The sequence below is a fragment of the Thermobia domestica genome, chromosome 6 (assembly GCF_964235325.1).
Source record: "Thermobia domestica chromosome 6, izTheDome1.hap1.1, whole genome shotgun sequence".
NCBI classification, from domain to species: domain Eukaryota; kingdom Metazoa; phylum Arthropoda; class Insecta; order Zygentoma; family Lepismatidae; genus Thermobia; species Thermobia domestica.
This window is the reverse complement of record NC_137459.1, coordinates 150,374,544-150,392,904: the sequence shown is the minus strand read 5'-3', so window position 1 is coordinate 150,392,904 and position 18,361 is coordinate 150,374,544. Positions and strand designations below refer to the sequence as shown.

The following is an 18,361-nucleotide window of genomic DNA, read 5'->3' as shown; positions in this document are numbered from 1 at the left end:
TCTCCCCAAATCAAATCGAAAATAGTAGTTTCTCATCAGGTTCAAATATTCAAGTTCGTAGCCAACATTTACAGTACGTTTGTTTAATCTTGGCACACTTCCCGCCTAAAGGATGGATCTTTGTGCAACGCGTTATTGCCACACCACAGTTAAGTTGCGAGTTACAATACGCTAGGAAACACAGCAAAACGCCACACCACTCACAAGTCCCTGTAACACTTGTTCGCGTGTGGCAACTAAGCACTTCAACTATCCACCAAATAGCAATGACATCATTTGATGAGCTGGCTGACAACTAACGTCACCTACACGACAAAACCAATAAGACGGCTATTGGATTAAAACGTTCACGTAAGTGCTAGCAGAAAGTACTTTAAAAGCTAACCAAGTGCACTGGCGGGAAGCGTGCCAAGATAAAAGAAACGTACTCTAAATATATTAGTTTCTTTACAACGTTTGCTCGTTATTATACTTAGGAACTTTTTGAACACGCTTTGCATTTGAACCACTTTGCAGAAGCTATATATGTTCTCCAGTTTCCTTATTTTGTTCTTTTTTTAAAATTAAAGGAATAATTAAGGAACAAAATTTTGTCTCAGAATTGTAAAACTTGCAACGAAATTCTAATGACTCCGTATTTGAACAGATAGTCAGGCAGTCTTTTTCCAGTAACAGAATGCGTTGTTTCATCTCTGCTCTTCCTTGTACCTCTTCTTGAATAGTCTGACGTAAAGGGAAGGAAAAGGATGAAAATCAATATTAATGGTTATTATGGCTTTGGGATTCTTTGATGTAAACGTTGCAGCTATCGTTATAAGCATGTACTTAACTGTTGTAGATGATGTATGTTGCACAATCACTTGAAGTAATGTTAAGTTTTCATTACAGCGGGACAGAGGAGGTCCGACAGTCCCAGAAGGAGGCTTTAATTGATGCATTAACGGATGTGCTCTCCCCATTGACAGATATGGTCACCCCCGGGGTAGAAGAAAGGGTAGCTGCAGAACAACGAATAAAAGCATTAGAGGTGACAGAAGGTATCGAAAATAAATTTCTCTTATTGTAGCAGAATTAAAGTTTTGGCATCCTAGTATTTTGTGCATACCTTATAGTAGTGGTAATCTACTTTGATGTTATATATACATGTTGACTTGAGTGTACATTCTCCATGCGTTTCGTGTAATCGCATACTCTGTGGTTTCTGGAGTGGTACAAGTATACATATATAAATGTTAATCAAAACAATAGAAATACCTAAAGAAAATGTAGCTTAGCTATTTAACGGCATGGGACGACCATTAGACTGCAGAATTCGTTAGATTTGTCATGGAATTGAAGTACATAACTTATGAATGGTTTCAAGAGGAATATTGTACCATTCCATATTCAGTGCAGCACTCAGTTCAGTCAGTAAGAATGGAGAAGGATATCTGAATCCTAGTCTGAGATCCAGAACTTATCACAGGTCTTCAGCAATGCTGAGGTCTTACCATTGGATGGGCCAGGAGAGGTGTTGTACTTAATTTCAGTGTTCATGAAACCATGCGTCAACAGGCAGGTCCAGTAGTGTGGATTGGCGCATTGTCATCTTGGAAAATTGTGTCATTCACCGGAATTAACATCTAAGCCATAGGATACACATAGTTTTGTAAAATGTTTGCAGAATATGATCAGGCTTCTGCTGTTTTTTTTTTTTTTTTTTTTACAAGAATTCACCGATGATTTTGTTGTATTTGTGCTCTGTTTAATAGTAGTACGTTGAACCCGAAAGTGTTGTTAACACTATTCCTTTATATTATTATTATTATTACCGTATTTTAGGGACTATAAGACGCACTTTTTTCTTCGAAAATATGCGTACAAAATTCAGGTGCGTTATATACTCGAAATTAGTATAAAAATGTCCAGTGTTTGATTTAAAATTCCCGGCAGTCTTAAAAATGGCCATATATTCGATGCTGCGAGAAACCTATCGCTGTCTGACAACATTGGATTTAACTGGCAGCAGCAGTGCACCGGTGCGACGACCGTGAATTGCGGGGATTCACAAGCTTACGGGGTGCACAACGTTACGGTACTTTAAAAAATGCTTAAAAATTAAGGTTTGTCTTATAGTCCTCAAAATGCGGTATTATTATTATTATTATTATTATTATTATTATTATTATTATTATTATTATTATTATTATTATTATTATTATTATTGGGGCAGGGGGTGAATGAAGATTCAATATTGTTAATTTCGGGCTAGCAAGAATGAACGAGAAAGGATCAAGGTTAATGGAGTTAAGCCGAGTACAAAATCTTGTGATAACAAATACTAATTTTCAGCAGTCTAAGATGTTATACTTTGAAGAGGTCAGGACACAGTAGTAGGCGTAGTAGGTATCAAATAGATTACCTCGTAGTCCGAACCAGATTAAAGTAAAAAAGTAAACAACAGCAGTCGTCGACGAAGATAGCAGACCTTACAGAACTTAGTATATTGAGAAGCTGAGCAAGTAATTAAATGTTTGAAGTGGATTTCAGTGTTCAACGGAAAGACGAGCAACAACAAAAAATCAAAGTTAATCCATTGTTCTTGGGGTTGCCTTTTGTTACCATACAGCGCTAACATCTTCAGAGCTATGAAAGCTCAGCACAGCAACATTCACTCTGGCAGCAATCCCGAGAACATTGGATTAATAGTAGACGCCAGGAAAACTTCAAGATCATCGTGAAAAAATCAGTGTCCGATTAAAGTGAAAGTGAATCAAGAAATCTATAACTTTACCAGCAATCGAATATGCTTATATATATATATATATATATATATATATATATATATATATATATATATATATATAAGCCCTAGAAAACTGAGACAATACTGAATTTTACCTTTTGGGACATGCACTGTAGTAATAGACGCTCGAACGGAAGCATTGTACTTTTTGCACATTTATGTTAATTTGTGTTGTAATATATGTGTTTTACTTTTATTGATTTTACTTGTTTTGTAATTAATTCCCTCATTTTGCGTTCTATTATTACACTAATACAATTAAGGAAACAGAAGAGTCAAACAGACGGTGCAGCAACAAACTAGAGAATGGGCACATTGTATTTTTTTTACAACAATGGAAATTTCTAAATAATGTCAGATTTTACAATGTTTGATCTTGCTACATATATATTTACTAGCATATATTACCCGATTCGCTTGGATGAAATAAAAATGTAAATGCACACCTAAGTATCTCATGTGTTAAGTACCCGTGAAATACGCTGTTTTCGTTTTTAATGGCATCGGAAAGATCATTGATCATCTCGGCGAACCCAAAAAATGTGGATTCAGCACTAATATCGGTCATTTTTAAATATCTCTCCCTCTCCCTCCCCCAAGTTGCGGGTTTGAATTTGAATTTAAACGGATCGAAAGTATCTTTCTTCATCTAAGCGACCCAGAAAACTATAAATTCAACACTGCTAGTGACGGATCGGAAATGTCACTGTTCATCTGAATGATCCCGTAAATTATGGATTAGGCACTAATATTGGTCATTTTTGATTAATATATATAGCTCCCATCCCCTCCTCCGTGCTGCGGCACACGGCATCAGAATTGTCACTGTTAATCTCAACTATGGACTCGACACTGATATTAGTCATTTTCGATCATTTTTAAATGTTTATCCACCTCCCCTACGTTGTACCCTCTCCCTCCCCAACTATCAGGGCTTAACTTGGATTTAAATAGGATCGGAACTGTCACTGTTTCTCTCATCGACCCCGAAAACTATGGATTCAACAGTAATATCGATCATTTTTAAATTTCTCTCCCCTTCCCCTCTCCTACGTTGCATCGTCAAAGTGAATAGCCTAAAGTAATCCCTTCCCCTAAACTCATGTATGTTGAAAATTTGATTGAGATGGCGGTTGAAGAGTGATGAAGTCACAAAGACGGTCATTTTTTATTTTATTTATTTTTTTTTACATATATATCTCCTCCCCTACGTTGGCTCGTCAAAGTGAAATGACAGAAAACACCCAAGGCCCGACCCTAATATATGTTGAAAATTTGATCGAGATTGGTTGGGTAGTTCAAAAGTTTTATTAGTTATTATTTATACATCCCCCTCCCCTTCTCCTGCACTAGGATTTACCATTAAAGTGAAATTATAAAAATATTTGCAGATCCGAACCTCGTGGATCTCGAAAATTTGATTGAGATTGGTTGGATAGTTCAAGACTTATTAAGTTACAAAAATTGTCATTTTAGTCTTATATAAATTTATATATATATATATATATATATATATATATATATATATATATCCCTTCTTCTCCTCCCCTACGTTGCTCCATCAAATTTAAGTCATAAAAACGATTCCAGGCCTGAACCACATCAATGTTGAAAATTTGATCAAGATCGGTCGAGTGGTTCAGGAGTTATTAAGTTTTATTTATTTTTTTATATCCCCTCCCCCACCCCTCAGTTCTACCATCAAAGTGAATAGCCTAAAACCAGCCCAGCCTCGAACCTCATCCATGTTACAAATTTGATCGAGATTGTTCGGGCGGTTCAGGAGATTTAGAGTCACAAACATAATAATTTTCAATTTTTTATATATATAGAGATTGATCCAAGTTCTTGCATGTAGGTACAGTTTTCTGTTACTTTGTGCGCTATGTCCACATAAATCGAAATGTTCTGTGAAAACCGTCCCGTTGCAAAAAGTACAACACATCGATGTATTATCAGTGCCACCTCTTATTACACATTAACGAAGCAGAGGATGCTAACATCAGTGTAGTAGGGATCGAGAAGGGTTGTCTTACAGAATAGATAAGATGACATCTATAAATTACAGCATAAGTGTCACTATTGTACACTGTACAGCACTTGTAGAAAGGTTAACCGAGAAGAGAAGAAAGAAAAAAAAGTGTAAGAAATCCAGGAACCTAGTAAACAGAGAGAAACAAAGCGAAAAATACATGGATTGAGAAGAAAGTGAAAGAACGTATAAACAAAGGAGGTACAGAGAAATCTACCTGGAAGTAAGAAAGCTTTTTGCTGATAGAAGAGGTCCACTGTGGCTTGGTACTAGAGTGCTCACCTTTGGTGTGTGGGGTCTCTGGTTCGAATGTAGCTCGCGCGAAGTTGGCTTTGTAGTGGAGATTTACCGTCTGCGAGAGCTTTCTCGTGATTGCTTCGTTCCTTTCCACTTCCTTCATTCCATCGTTTCGTTCATTATTATAACCGCTGTGTATTTTAGTCTCAGAACATAAACGTGATACGTTAAACTAAAAATGTGGTACAGAAGACCAGTTAAACATTTTAGAGGATGGAGATGGGGAAAATGCTAACAGATTTTGAGAACTTCGTAATATCAATACGAAGAACTTCAGAGCACGAAGATGCTAAGAGACTAGAGGGTTGTTATTGCATTTGTCAAAACTACACGCAGAGCCATCCATTTAAAAAAAAAAAAAAAAAGCAAAAGGAACACAAGAAGTAGTACTGGACGTACTGTTCATCACTGAACTTCAGCGAGTTAAAAAGATGGATTTTTCTTTTTATAACTTGTCGATATCGTATAAGCACGTACGTTGAATTATTCTATTACTAACCCAATGGACTTGGATATTGATGCAGATACAGAAGAATAATGTATGAACTCAACAGGAACTAAAGAGAACTTATCAGGAAAGTCACACAGGAGCAAGTGAAAATTGGAGAAGGTAGGCAACAAGTATAAACTTTCACCACTTCTTCTTAATGTGAAAGTAGAACTTACAAGTAGGTTTGCATGTAAGCTAGATAAACAACTAGCACAAAATAACCCGACAGACTGATAATTTAATCCTTCAATGTTGCCCAGCAATCTTTGGCTGGCAAGATATAAGTAGAACTGTTATTATTATTATTTAGCATTTACATCTTACTCGAAAAGAGTTTAAATAGCTTTTTGTCTTAATGTATATACGATTGTTTTATTTCAGAATTTGGGTTATTTCTGACTGAAGTTGCGGTGGATCAAAGCAACGCACTTTCATTAAGACAACTCTCATCTTTCCTGTTGAGACGGTATGTTAAAAGACATTGGTCATCTCGCTCGGAAAAATTCGAACGTCCTGAGACCCCGTATTCAGTTAAATTTGCCATAAGGCAGTTACTACTCGGTGCCCTAGACGAACCATGTAGTAAGGTAAGTTATTTGTAATAATTTAATTATTCGTTTTGAAATGTTTCTTCTTACATAGAGTTAACTTTGTTGTATGTATGATGGAGAAAGATTATTTCATCTGCATCGCATTGTGACGTAGTAAATTGATTAATCTACATCAAGGGCTGTGTTGTTTTAGATCTATAGTGATCATGGTTATCATGAAAACTTTATCACCATTTAGAGGACATAGTGAAGCAGGGCTATACCATGAATGAAAAATGTGCTGCTTGTAGTGTAAACACAAAAAGCAGAAGAAAGGAATTAAGTAGTTTTCATTCTCTTTCCTGAAGTAGATAATACACGATTCACTGAAGTGCCTGTTTTGTGCCCTGTTACAGTTATTCATAAAATACTGGGAAACATTTGTATCTATCCAAACCTTTAGATCCCGTTCCGAAAATCTTGTTGATTCGAGTTCAGATTCAATCAAGTTGCAGTACCTACCGATTTTAAAATCACTTCTGACTCCATCCATTCCGAAAAGTCTCCCGTATCCATTTCACCATTTTTATAATTCATTAGAGTGAGATTTTCAGAATTCCTTCAAGTAAATGGGTTGTTATCCAGTTTTGTATTACGGTAAATAGCCCATTTGTCAAGGTTCTGGTCTTTATCTAACAGTTCAAAACGAATGTTTACACCATTCTCTCTGGAATAGAATTCCTAAAATGTATGCAAGTGAACAAGATATCCCTACTCTGTTTGTGTTAAAGCTTCCATGTGTCAAGTTTCGGTCCGTGTTTGGCGGTTCTATTGAAACAATCAAAATTCGTCTGAGTGAATGAGATGTTCGTATAATGAGTATCAAAATGCATCATATGCCAATTTCGTTCATGTGGATCCAGCTATTCTGAGAGGTTCTTCGTTCCCTTTGAGTCCATTATTTAGAAGACATTCAAATGAATATATTCAGATTTGAAATAAGATGCATCTGTGTATAAATTCCGTGTTTTTGTTTCGAAAGATGCAACGTAACATGTAATAATAATAAAATTTATCTGGTAATAATTAGTTTTTCGCACACCTTGTTCCAACTTTCACACTTTGGTCAGATTCGTAGAGTCAATATTTCATAATAGATGTCCTATAACATTTGTAAGAGTTGTTCTTTCCAGTGGTGGAAGTATTTAAATCGGTTGGGTAGGAATGCGAAAGAACAAAATTTCAAAGGAAGTGTCAGTATAATTCAAACATAAATACTGTTTGATTTTTTTACACATTTGTTCCACGTTGTATTCTATTAATAAGGTTCCTGGAGTCTCAGCGTGAAGACAAGTGTCATTATGAGATTTCTTTGAAGATATTGGTGAAAGTTTCATTAAAATCTGTTAAGAAGTTTGTAAGTAAAGCTAAACATACATACATGTTAGAGTGACTGTACAAGATGTTCCACATAAAACCGGTACGCATCATACATTGTAATAAGTGTGCATCATTAACAAGATGTAAGTGAGATGTTGGCCATAGTCAACGCCTCTGTTGTCAAATTTTTTATTGTGTTTGTGTTTTATTTTGTAGTTTTATATTTGAAGTTGTTTAGTTGAAAAAATTCAGTTTTCGGTTGATGAACAAATTGAAGTTGTAGAATATTTAAGGAACACGCTCTCCATTATGGGGATTGCAGACATTTTTGCGCCAAAATATCCAGGTTTCAACAGTATTCCTATTCACAACTTGAAACGGAGGAGAGCAGGATCCGTTGTGAATTCAAAGGAGGTAGGAGAGTGAATTCGCAGTGATATAATCAGAGGCCCTAGAAAATTAATACGGTGAAGCTTAAGAAGCTAGCGTTAGCCAGTGCTCATCTTTTTGGTATATGAAGCGTAATTTCACTTGTCAGGTTTTGTTAATTCCCAGAATCCAAATACTGGTAGCAAAATAGCTCACTTATTGTGTATGGAACAGCTCCTTCGTGGCTAAGCGGTTAACATACGCGCCTTTGGCGTGGGAGACCCGGCTTCGATTCCCGGCGGGAGCTCATGTGGTTCAGATTCCACGTTAATCAGTAGGTCCCGTTTCATATAGCCAAAGGGACTTTAAACTTAAAATCAAATCAAAATTATTGTGCATGAAGATCTGTCCACCGGCAAAAGCTAGACCTTCGGTGATCCATGTTAGGAATGCTCATTATTGGGCCTGTATTTTTCTCTGAGACTATCAGTAGCACACAGTGTATTGAGATATTTGAGCTCTACGCAAAATTAACTGAAAATGAGAAGTGATATTGCGTATTTTAACAAGATGTTGCAATTGCTTAGACATCTTATCAAAGTGTGTATCAACGCAGTACCCAAAGGCCTGTGACCTCCTCCTCCATCATCATGTCCCTTGAATTTTTATTTATGGGGAACTTTAAAAGGCAATATATATGCTAACATTCCTCGAATCATCGGTCAACTGTAAGTGAAGATTACAAATATGATAACTAAATATCCTCAAGAATTAGGATACATTACTGAAAATTATGATATCACAGATGCAGAGGTATCTTATGTCACTAGAAGCCACTTCACGCACTTGTAACAATTAGAGGCTAATAAGTTACGCTAGGAAAGATTATATTACCTCCTATACATCTGTCAAATATCGTTTGGTACAAGCGTGTACAGTTCTAATGGGGAACTTCCTGTATTAATATAAGTACAGGTAGTTGCCTGTATGTTTGAAGTCAATAAAGTTGGTTAAAATTCAGTAGTGTTGAGATGCACAGCTAGATAAAAGTTATATATGAGATTAAACCCACTTACAGAAACACGAATTCACTCACCGCCAAATATTCAAAACCACTGGGCGTAGGAATTTGAAATGTACAAATCTTCATTGTAGACTTCGAGCAAATCGAAGTTTTCAGAAATTCCATCTCAAAGGGGTTAGCGTGGTTCAGTATGTTTGAAGTTCACTATTACATGTTTCTTTTGAAACACTGGATCTACAGGCATGAAATTTAATATATAAATAATTCTTAATAAACACCGTTTGAGTTTCTTCTTTTACTTTCACGAATTTTGTAAGTTCCATTCCGAAGGGGAACTTTACAATGATTACATTGTTCTTTCCTTCTTCGAATATAAAGGCACAGCATTTTGTATATGGCGATTTTTTGCTTCACATGTCATTCATGTGTGTGCTGTGTAGAGATGAGAAGGATCGTGTAAGGGGAATATCAAATTGGTTATTAAGTAACACGCGGGTATATTAGTGTATCTTTGGAACCCATTTACCAAACGACGTCAGTTTTAGCGAAATTTTACTTTTAATTTCACTAGAAAAGCATATTAAAATACTCAGGCTCTGAAGTGTTGAAAATTGGTTTTGATGAGCTGAACCTGTTTTAAACTGTCCGAGGTAACAGTACCAAATTTGTATCTGTGGCCTTTCTGTTTTAGAAAATACTAATATATCATTCACTTGCACAGATTTAACATGGATTATGACGTAAAGGACGGCATTTTTTTTGGGGGGGGGAGGGTACATGATCTTTTAGATATTCTACATTTGACGTCTTTTTTTATAAAATACGAATTTTTTTTTTTTTTTTGGTCGCTTTTACAAATTCAAAACGAGGACGTAAATAACAGAAAGCGCACGATATTGCATGGTCTACTGTGTTTAGGTGCGATAAAGCGTTTTCCTAGGTTTTGACTTCGAATATATATACCATCCTCCGTTATCCGCGAAACGAACTATAAAAAGGAAGTTGAAGTATAGGGATACTCCTTTAAGTACTAACGGTGTGTTGGTTTTGCTGGTACCGGTGAATTCTGAAACATGGATATTTAGACAGAACGCATAATAGTTCCTGTGTAATTCCTTAAACTGCTTGGGATAGACCCTATAGTTTCTAAGCCAGGCCGTTCTGAAACTTGATTTTTCGAATATTTGGCGTTTTATAACTCTGAAAGGAGACGTTTTTCGACCCATGTTTATTAGAACTTTTTTTTCTTCCATTTCATATAAGGAATCACCTCCCAAAGTTTTTCGGTGGAGTTACCTACCACCCTATATATATATATATATATATATATATATATATATATATATATATATATATATATATATATATATATATACAGAGGTGAAGTTTAGAAGAATTCATTTCCGAGAAAGGTGTCTAACTTGGAAATTTAAGGATGCGAGAAAAGTAATGTAAGGAAGACTGAAAAAAAAGTAAGGATTTTGAGAATTCCTACAAGACAGTGAGGAATTTTAGATATGTGAACACACTTTAACTGTCTCAGCTTAGGAAAAATGAATTCAGGAATGACTTCGGGAAGACTCATTGTGGGAGGAACCGAAGATTTTGTCTAATGATTTCCATTGTATGAGTTTAATCTAACATTTTCGAGTGTAAGAAAACGATTTAGTTAGTTTCTGCTGTAGAAAAAGTTTTTTTTTTTTTGAGCACACGTGGGCAGCTCATTCCAAGTGGCAAGAGGTGGGTAACGATTTTCGTAGCATGGAATAACTTTGTTGTGCCAAGAGAACCAAATTTCTGCTTTTGAGAAAAAGCGCGACGAGTTCAGCAAAGTTTATTTTGTTGAATCTACTGTTTTCGGGACACAGGAAGGGATTTAGTATTGATTTTGGAGGAAAAAAAAAAAACTAACAATTTTACGTAACTCTATGAATGAAATGGGATTAATGTACAGTCTTCGGTTGTGAGAAAACCTTTCACTTCGTCTCGACGTTTGAGAGAGCTATTTATGGGCTATATTTTGAAGATTTATAGAACTGCATTGAATGATGTGAACTTGCATCATTGAAATTCCTGAAATCAGAAATTGGATTATTATTAGAATATTTTCCATCAATTGTATATTTTCCCGTGTGAAGAAGGGCATTTTCATTATTTTCCCGATATTTATATCATAGATAAACTACAGTTTTTCGGTACAGTATTATTAGCAGGTTCATAAATATTGTCATAGACCTTACCCTTCTCTTTGAACTGTGCTTTGTTTTCCGGTTTTCATACTGTGGAGTTGTAGTATGCATCAATCTTCCATGATAAACACAATCCTCAGAACAAGTTAAATAATGAATAAAGTATCGATAAAGGAAACATTACCACTTCTCATTACACTGTGTATATAGCACGATAAGATGTATCAATGATATCATCTGATTGCGTAAAGAAAGCTTGAGTAGATTAGTCTGTTGGGATATTGGGAGCTGTTACTGGTATTTTACTTGTAGTGATTATATTTTTTGCACCGCAACACATTATTATTTTATCAGATACGTTTTTTATGATTGATTTTTTAGGTCCGTTTATCTATTGGATATGCTATTTCTGCTATAGCTCATTGGGATTGGCCAGAGCAATGGCCTGAGCTTTTCAACACCTTAGTCAGCTTCCTCTCGAGTGACAGCACATGTGCGGTATATGGAGCAATGCATACTCTTCATGAATTTACCAGAGATATTCCACCTATGCAGATGATACCAATTGCGCCAATAATATTCGCAGAGATGATACGAATATTCGAATCTGTAGAGGTAAGACAGGTATAATAATGAAATCAAATATGTTTTCGTGGATATATAATTTTAACTCGCAGGACTTCATCTCTTGGTTCCTCTCAGTTTGTTGCAATAATAAGTATTTCTATTAGATAATGAGTGATGAAAATTAACTCAAGATTTGACAACTCGTTTCGTGATTACATTATGGTCTTGCAGCAGACAAGAAATTTTAGTGGCTTATATCTTAGGTGTCTGTATAGCGTGTAAACAAATTGTTCATTTTTATTTGTTTTTACGGTGGCTCTAAGTAAAACGTTTACTTTTCAACGCAAGCTTCTGAATTCATCAATGTTCTCTTATCTTTTCAGAAATACAGCTTAACCTTTAGAAGTACAGCACTACAAATATTCACAGCTTGTGCGAGCGCCTTAGCAAATATGCGTGGTGTACACAAAGCTCAGACCCATACTGTTCTTACAACGGCAGTTTTGTCATTATACATGAAGCTTCTACCGCAGTTACGTACAGTAGATTATGCAAATCCAGACTGTTCATTAAAAATCGAGATGATTCGAGGTAAGAAAACTTTTCTCACAATCTCATCTCATTTCATTTCCTGTGGAATTACGGATAGGATTAAAAAGAATTTATGTTTCATAGATAGCCTCGAAGGTAATTCGGGACTGAGGGACAAAGAACTCTTCTAAGTTAGCAAGCAATATCAGTAAATATAGAAGCGTTTGGTTCTTGTGGAAGTAGTTCGTAAGAACCTGCTTAAAGAATATCTGTAATAGCTACTTATCTTTCGGTTTATTATTAATTAATATTAACTGTTTCAATAGATTAAAATTTGTAGACAAAATCAAACGAGGGACCCGTTGGCTGTGGGATTATTTGGCTCTGTTGTCGTTTGATATCAAAACTACCTATTTATAATGGTTAAGGTTACTCTCATTCGTAAGGTGTTTCCAAGTGGATTGTCTACCTAGAAAGGCATGGGACTTACTATACTTAAGAATTCTGAATAATCTGTTATTCCCATTCTTCTTCCATGATACTATCCCAGCCTTAATTCTTTGTAGAAATTTTGAGACTTCCATATCTGTACACAATGTTTCAACCAAGGCAAAAATAAACAAATAAAATAAAATAAACGGTACGGTCTAAAATTGTTTACCGAATAGTAAGTAAAGCTAAACACACACATATTTGAAATTCAAAGAGTGAAAAATTGTGATGACGGGATCAACCCGGGTCTGCAGCGTATCGTGCCCATGTCCTCACCGTTACGCTACAAATCCATTCATAGGACAGTCACACATTCTCATCCTCGATGGCAGTGGTCAGTTATTTTGGCTACTACAAAGGACTGTACCTGAATATCTGTTGTACTTGAGCAATCGTATTTGTATAGTACTGATATTGAAATATGAAGATTTGGTTACCCAAGCACCATTGGATTATGATACATTCTGTTCGGTTTGAATGGCTGAGTACCGCATGTGTGACAGATCCTGTAATGGTGAGCGCAATGGGATGCGAAGCGGCGGATCGGGATTTCTTCTGCGGCAAAGTTATAATTGTTTAAACTTTAAATTTTATTGATTTCTCACCTAATAGAGAAACTTTTCACCTATTTTATTGATTCCTCATTCTATAGAGAATGTGATGGAAGAACAATCACCTCTTTCCTCTGTTTCTTGTACGTTTGTTCAAGTTTTACTTTCACCTTTTTGCTCTATTAGACCAGAGTGAGAATGGATTTCCACCTAGAATATGACCTGGGACCACAAACAACAGAGGCGGGCATACTGGCTGTTTGGTTATTGGGAGCCGAGCTAGTCTGATGAAACCCCACATTTTTCCTCCGAGCACATGCTTAAATGTTCAACAATTGTAATAGGCACTAAACAGCAACTAATGATGCGCCAACATTTCATCACTATTTGGTTTAAACTATAACTAAGATTACCAACACCACATTACACAGATACGGTTGAACTATGTAGATGTACACTCAAAATGATTGTCGCATATCTATAAATGTCTTCTTAGTGATTTTGCAGGGTACTTTTAATACTATGTGTATAATCGTGAAAAGTTTATGTGTGGTAAATTTCATAGGAAAAGAATTATAAATACGAAAATTAGAATGAGTAAAAAAATGTTGCTAAATGGACAAAAAAGTATTATTTTCGTTTTATTATTCTTATTTACTGCTCTTTTGACATGAAATTTGCCACATATATGTTTTTGCCAATTATACACACACTAACATTATAAGAAATACCAGACGAATTCGTTATCAAATTATATTCCTACAACAACGTATTTATAGATATGCGACAATAATTTTGGACATGAGTGTACATACAGGTATCGCAGTACTCTTACTAACTGCTGGATGTGAGAATCTTGGTTTGGGCTCAACACATATATTATAGGTAGCTCTAGAAAGTTTTTTAGTTCTCCAGTTGAGGCAAAAACTTAGTTTGTCGTTCAGACCTGTGCCCATTTTCTTTAAGTTAGCCCGTCAGCGATTGCAAACCTAGTCGTTGATAGTCACCACCGTACACTGGGCAAATTTACGAAGTGAAAGGTGTTATTGTAGTAGTACGGTTATTACCGAAAAGAACATGAGGCTTTTTTCGACGAGTACCTCTTTTATTCAAAATACATTGGAAATTGAATTCTTACGACTCATCAGTAGACTTCGGATCGATATGCACTAAAAAACGGCAAAATATGCATGCAAATATGCGCTAAAAATGACGAAAATATGCACTGAAAATATGCAAATATGCACTAAAATTAGTAAGTATGCACCATTTAAAAGCTAAAGTTAAATGAGGAAAAAGAGAAAAAAGGTGTATTACATTACCTATACTTGGTGTATAACTATGATGCATTCATGCTACAATACACAACTATGTAGTTTTCCGTGATTTTTTGGCAAAACCCTGCATTTATCAGTCAAAACATTACTGTACATGGAAAATGTTCCTTCCGTGTCACGAGTCGTTAAGAGAGAGTATTTCAAAGAAGCAATGTTACTTGCCGATAAATCTGAAACTCGTGCGTCGTTGTTCTCATGAACACATTATTTACTTTAGACAAGAATTTTATGCCAGGATTTTTCGCATCTATTGACTGTGCTTTTCGAAAAAATGCTTGTTCGATTGTTTTTGATGGTGTCTGTTTCGTTGTTCAATCAAACTGCTCAAACGCACTACAAAGTCCTAATCATCGCTCTTCTAATCTCGTTATGATCTTTGAAATCAAACTGAAATGAGTATTGATAAACGCATGGTCGCTTTTAATGTGTTTAGCTCCGCAAGCGTTCACAGTCTGGATGTGAAATTAAAATATACATCTACTTATATAACATATATATATATATATATATATATATATATATATATATATTTGCAAATAAAAAATAATGCGTCAAGTATCTGTCAATACAGAATAAATATACTCAGAGAAGTAAATAAACATTTCTGGCATAAACATATAATAAAACCTACCTAGTGAAATTGAACAGGACTCTCAAAAATGTCCATTAAAGGTTTTAAACTTAACGAAGATAGATGTATGTTTTAAAAAATTAAGTGATGTACATACATATAATGGATATACCGAGATAAAATAAAATGGTGTACATAGGCCTACTGTATTCAATTACAGTATTTATTTGTGCTACGAATTAATACACATAAAACTTACAATAAACAAACAAACAAACAAAAAAAAAAAAAAAAAAAAAAAGCCTACCTACGGTTTCAAAGGCCAAGACAAAAACTACATGCTATTCAGCCTCTTTTCAGCGCTTTTCCCTCTACTGTTGGCTCCCTTTTGAACTATTGTGTATATTATGCTCCTTGTACAATGTCTCTAAACCAGCTAGAGAACGAGTTATTGGTATTTGAAAATTACTATGTGAATTGAACTTCGTTCAAAAAGTCGCACGGTATCTAGGGCCTTACATGGGGTAGACTAAAGGTTAAATATGTAGAGCAACAAGCAAGCTCGCAACTAGAGGGGGGCTGGGGGGCCCTAAACTTTTCGTGGCCCCTTCAGACCTCAATACAAAAAACAGAATTTAGATATTTGTAAGAAAATTTTTGATGACTTGACCCCCCCCCCCCAACATATTCATGCACCCCCCCCCCAAACGTGGCTGGTTTCGGGTCTTGTAACAACTAAACGAAGACCTTTACAGAAAACGTAGTTCATATATCTAACCTTTTACAAAATTTCGAAAAATTTTCTAAATGTTTGAAAATTCCGGCTACATTCCGGAATTTACACTTTCCATTAAAAATATATTTTAACATCTGTTCTTCGCAACACAGGTTCCGCCTAATCAAGAGAATTTAACCATGTTCATTTACCTTTAAATTCATGGGAAGGTGAAATATTTCCGTTTAAAATAAATTTCCGTTTAATAAGGGACCTGTTGAAGACAGTTTTTCTGTATTAAAAACCTGTATTCAAAAACCTTATGTTCTTGTTTAAAAGAAAATAAATCCACTTGAAATTACTTTTTGTATCCAATTATGTGTAAATCCCAAAATATTTTTTTCTAGCGTAACATTGGATGTTTCAAACAGTAATAATTTGCAATGTATAATATTAATATTGATACTTTAAAATGTAATAAAGTGATTTGAGCGAGACATGGAGCATGAATAGAAAGAAGATATAGTTATCGAAAACATAACAGAAGGCTTAGTAGGAAAGTTACGTTTGGAGAAACCGAGGTGTGTATCAAATCAACACAAGCTTATATATAAATACTCTCATAAACTCCTTAAATGAAAACTTGGGAACTTATCTCCTTTCACAAAGTAACTGCTGTGACAAGTTTTAGATTTTCTAAAGCAAACATTTAAGAGCTAATTAATTTACAGCTCATTTCCAAAGGGTTGTTCATTTCTTCCTGAAATACATTCTTCAACGGTTTCTTTAGGATGAACTCTGTCGGTATTTTAAAAAAGCCACATTTGAGTTGTTTCACAGTTGTATAAACTCCTTATTAGGCTTGAAACTGCTATGAAAATATAAGAAGGCCAAACAATTGAGCGCTGCTGACGTTTGAGCTTTTGCTGTCGAAAATAATAGAAATGTCCTCTTCTGAAATCAAGCTTGCTTGCTTTGAAAATATTCCTTGTTTAGCATACACTTTGCATTGTTAACGTCTCTCAACTTCAATCCACTGTTTCAGAAGATTTTTCGGGCCCATTCAGTTGTAGTGCGACATCTCTGTCCATTTTTGTCCACCCAAGAAAACGATTTGTACCATTCAAATTAACAAAGGAGGGTCATTTAGGGATGCGCACGATACAAGATTTGTGGCTGTTTCGTCACGAAAATGTGCTGTAAAAGTGATGTCTCGACTCGAAAAATGTATATTTCTCTATTGGAAGAGCCGTGTCTCGACTCAAATTTTGTCAGGAAAAATCCTGTCTCGACTCGTCTAGTGCGCATCCCTTGCCATTTCAAAATTTTGGCCATTTCGACCACCTGTACGGCATCTTCAAATGCGAATTTTAGCTAGCTCAGAATTTTATCCAATTTTTGTCCATTTTTGTCCACCCAAGAACAAATTTTGTACCATTCAAATAAACGAGGGAGGGTTATTTCAAATTTGGCCACTTCGATCACCTGTAGTTCGAATTTTAACAAGCTTAAAATTTTGTTCGATTTTTGTGCATTCATGCACCACCAACAAAACAATGTGTACCATGAAAATAAACGAGGGAGGGTCATTTAAAAAATTGGCCACTTCGATTACCTGCAGTGCGACATCTTCAAATTCGAATTTTAATTAGCTCAGAATTTATCCAATTTCCATACATTTTTGTACCATAAAAAAATTGTACCATTCAAATTAACAAAAGAGGACCAGTTCAAAATTTTGGCCACTTCGATCACCAGGAGTGTGATATCTTTAAATTCGAACTCTATCTTAGAATTTTTCCTATTTTTTGTACGTTTTTGTACCACCAAGATACTTGAAATTCGAATTTGAAAACATCTCACTACAGGTGATCTAAGTGGCCAAATTTTTAAATAACCTTCCCTGGTTTATTTCAATAGTACAGAATTTATTCTTCGTGGTACAAAAATGTTCAAAAATTCGACATAATTCTGAGCTAATTAAAATTCGAATTTGAAGCTCTCGCGCTACAGGTGATCGAAATGGCCGAATTTATTGAAATAGCTCTCCCTCGTTTATTTGAATGGTGCCATTTTTTGTGGACAAGATGTAATCGATGTGGACAAATTTTGAAATGGCCCTCTCTCGTTTATTTAAATGGTACAAATTTCTTTGTTGGGTGGACAAAAATGGACAAAATGCTGAGCTAGTTAAAAATCGAATTTGAAGATGTCGCACTACAGGTGATCGAATTGACCGAAAATTGGAAATGTTTCTCCCTCGTTTATTTGAATGGTACACATTTTTTCTTGGGTGGACAAAAATTGAACAAAATCCTGAGCAAGTTGAAATTCGAATTTGAAGATGTCGCACTACAACTAAATGGACCCTGATTTTTCTTTTGGTATTCCTATACAGCCACACGACCACACAATTTCAAATCCACACACACACAACAGTAGCAACTTTAACTGCCGAGATGAGTGATGTAGAAATTTTGTTTTAGGTGATTTAACATCGT

General features: G+C 35.4%; 1 protein-coding gene across 2 annotated transcripts in view; it reads left to right on the top strand.

Annotated features, from left to right (window-relative positions):
• Positions 1-18,361, top strand: part of Ipo9 (Importin 9) — a 132,573-nt gene that overhangs the window by 12,361 nt on the left and 101,851 nt on the right. For both annotated transcript variants that reach the window (XM_081762244.1, XM_081762243.1), the window contains exons 2-5: positions 889-1,037; positions 5,986-6,191; positions 11,478-11,711; positions 12,047-12,254. In XM_081762244.1, coding sequence (XP_081618370.1) covers positions 889-1,037; positions 5,986-6,191; positions 11,478-11,711; positions 12,047-12,254 — 797 coding nt within the window. The remainder of the gene's footprint in view (positions 1-888; positions 1,038-5,985; positions 6,192-11,477; positions 11,712-12,046; positions 12,255-18,361) is intronic.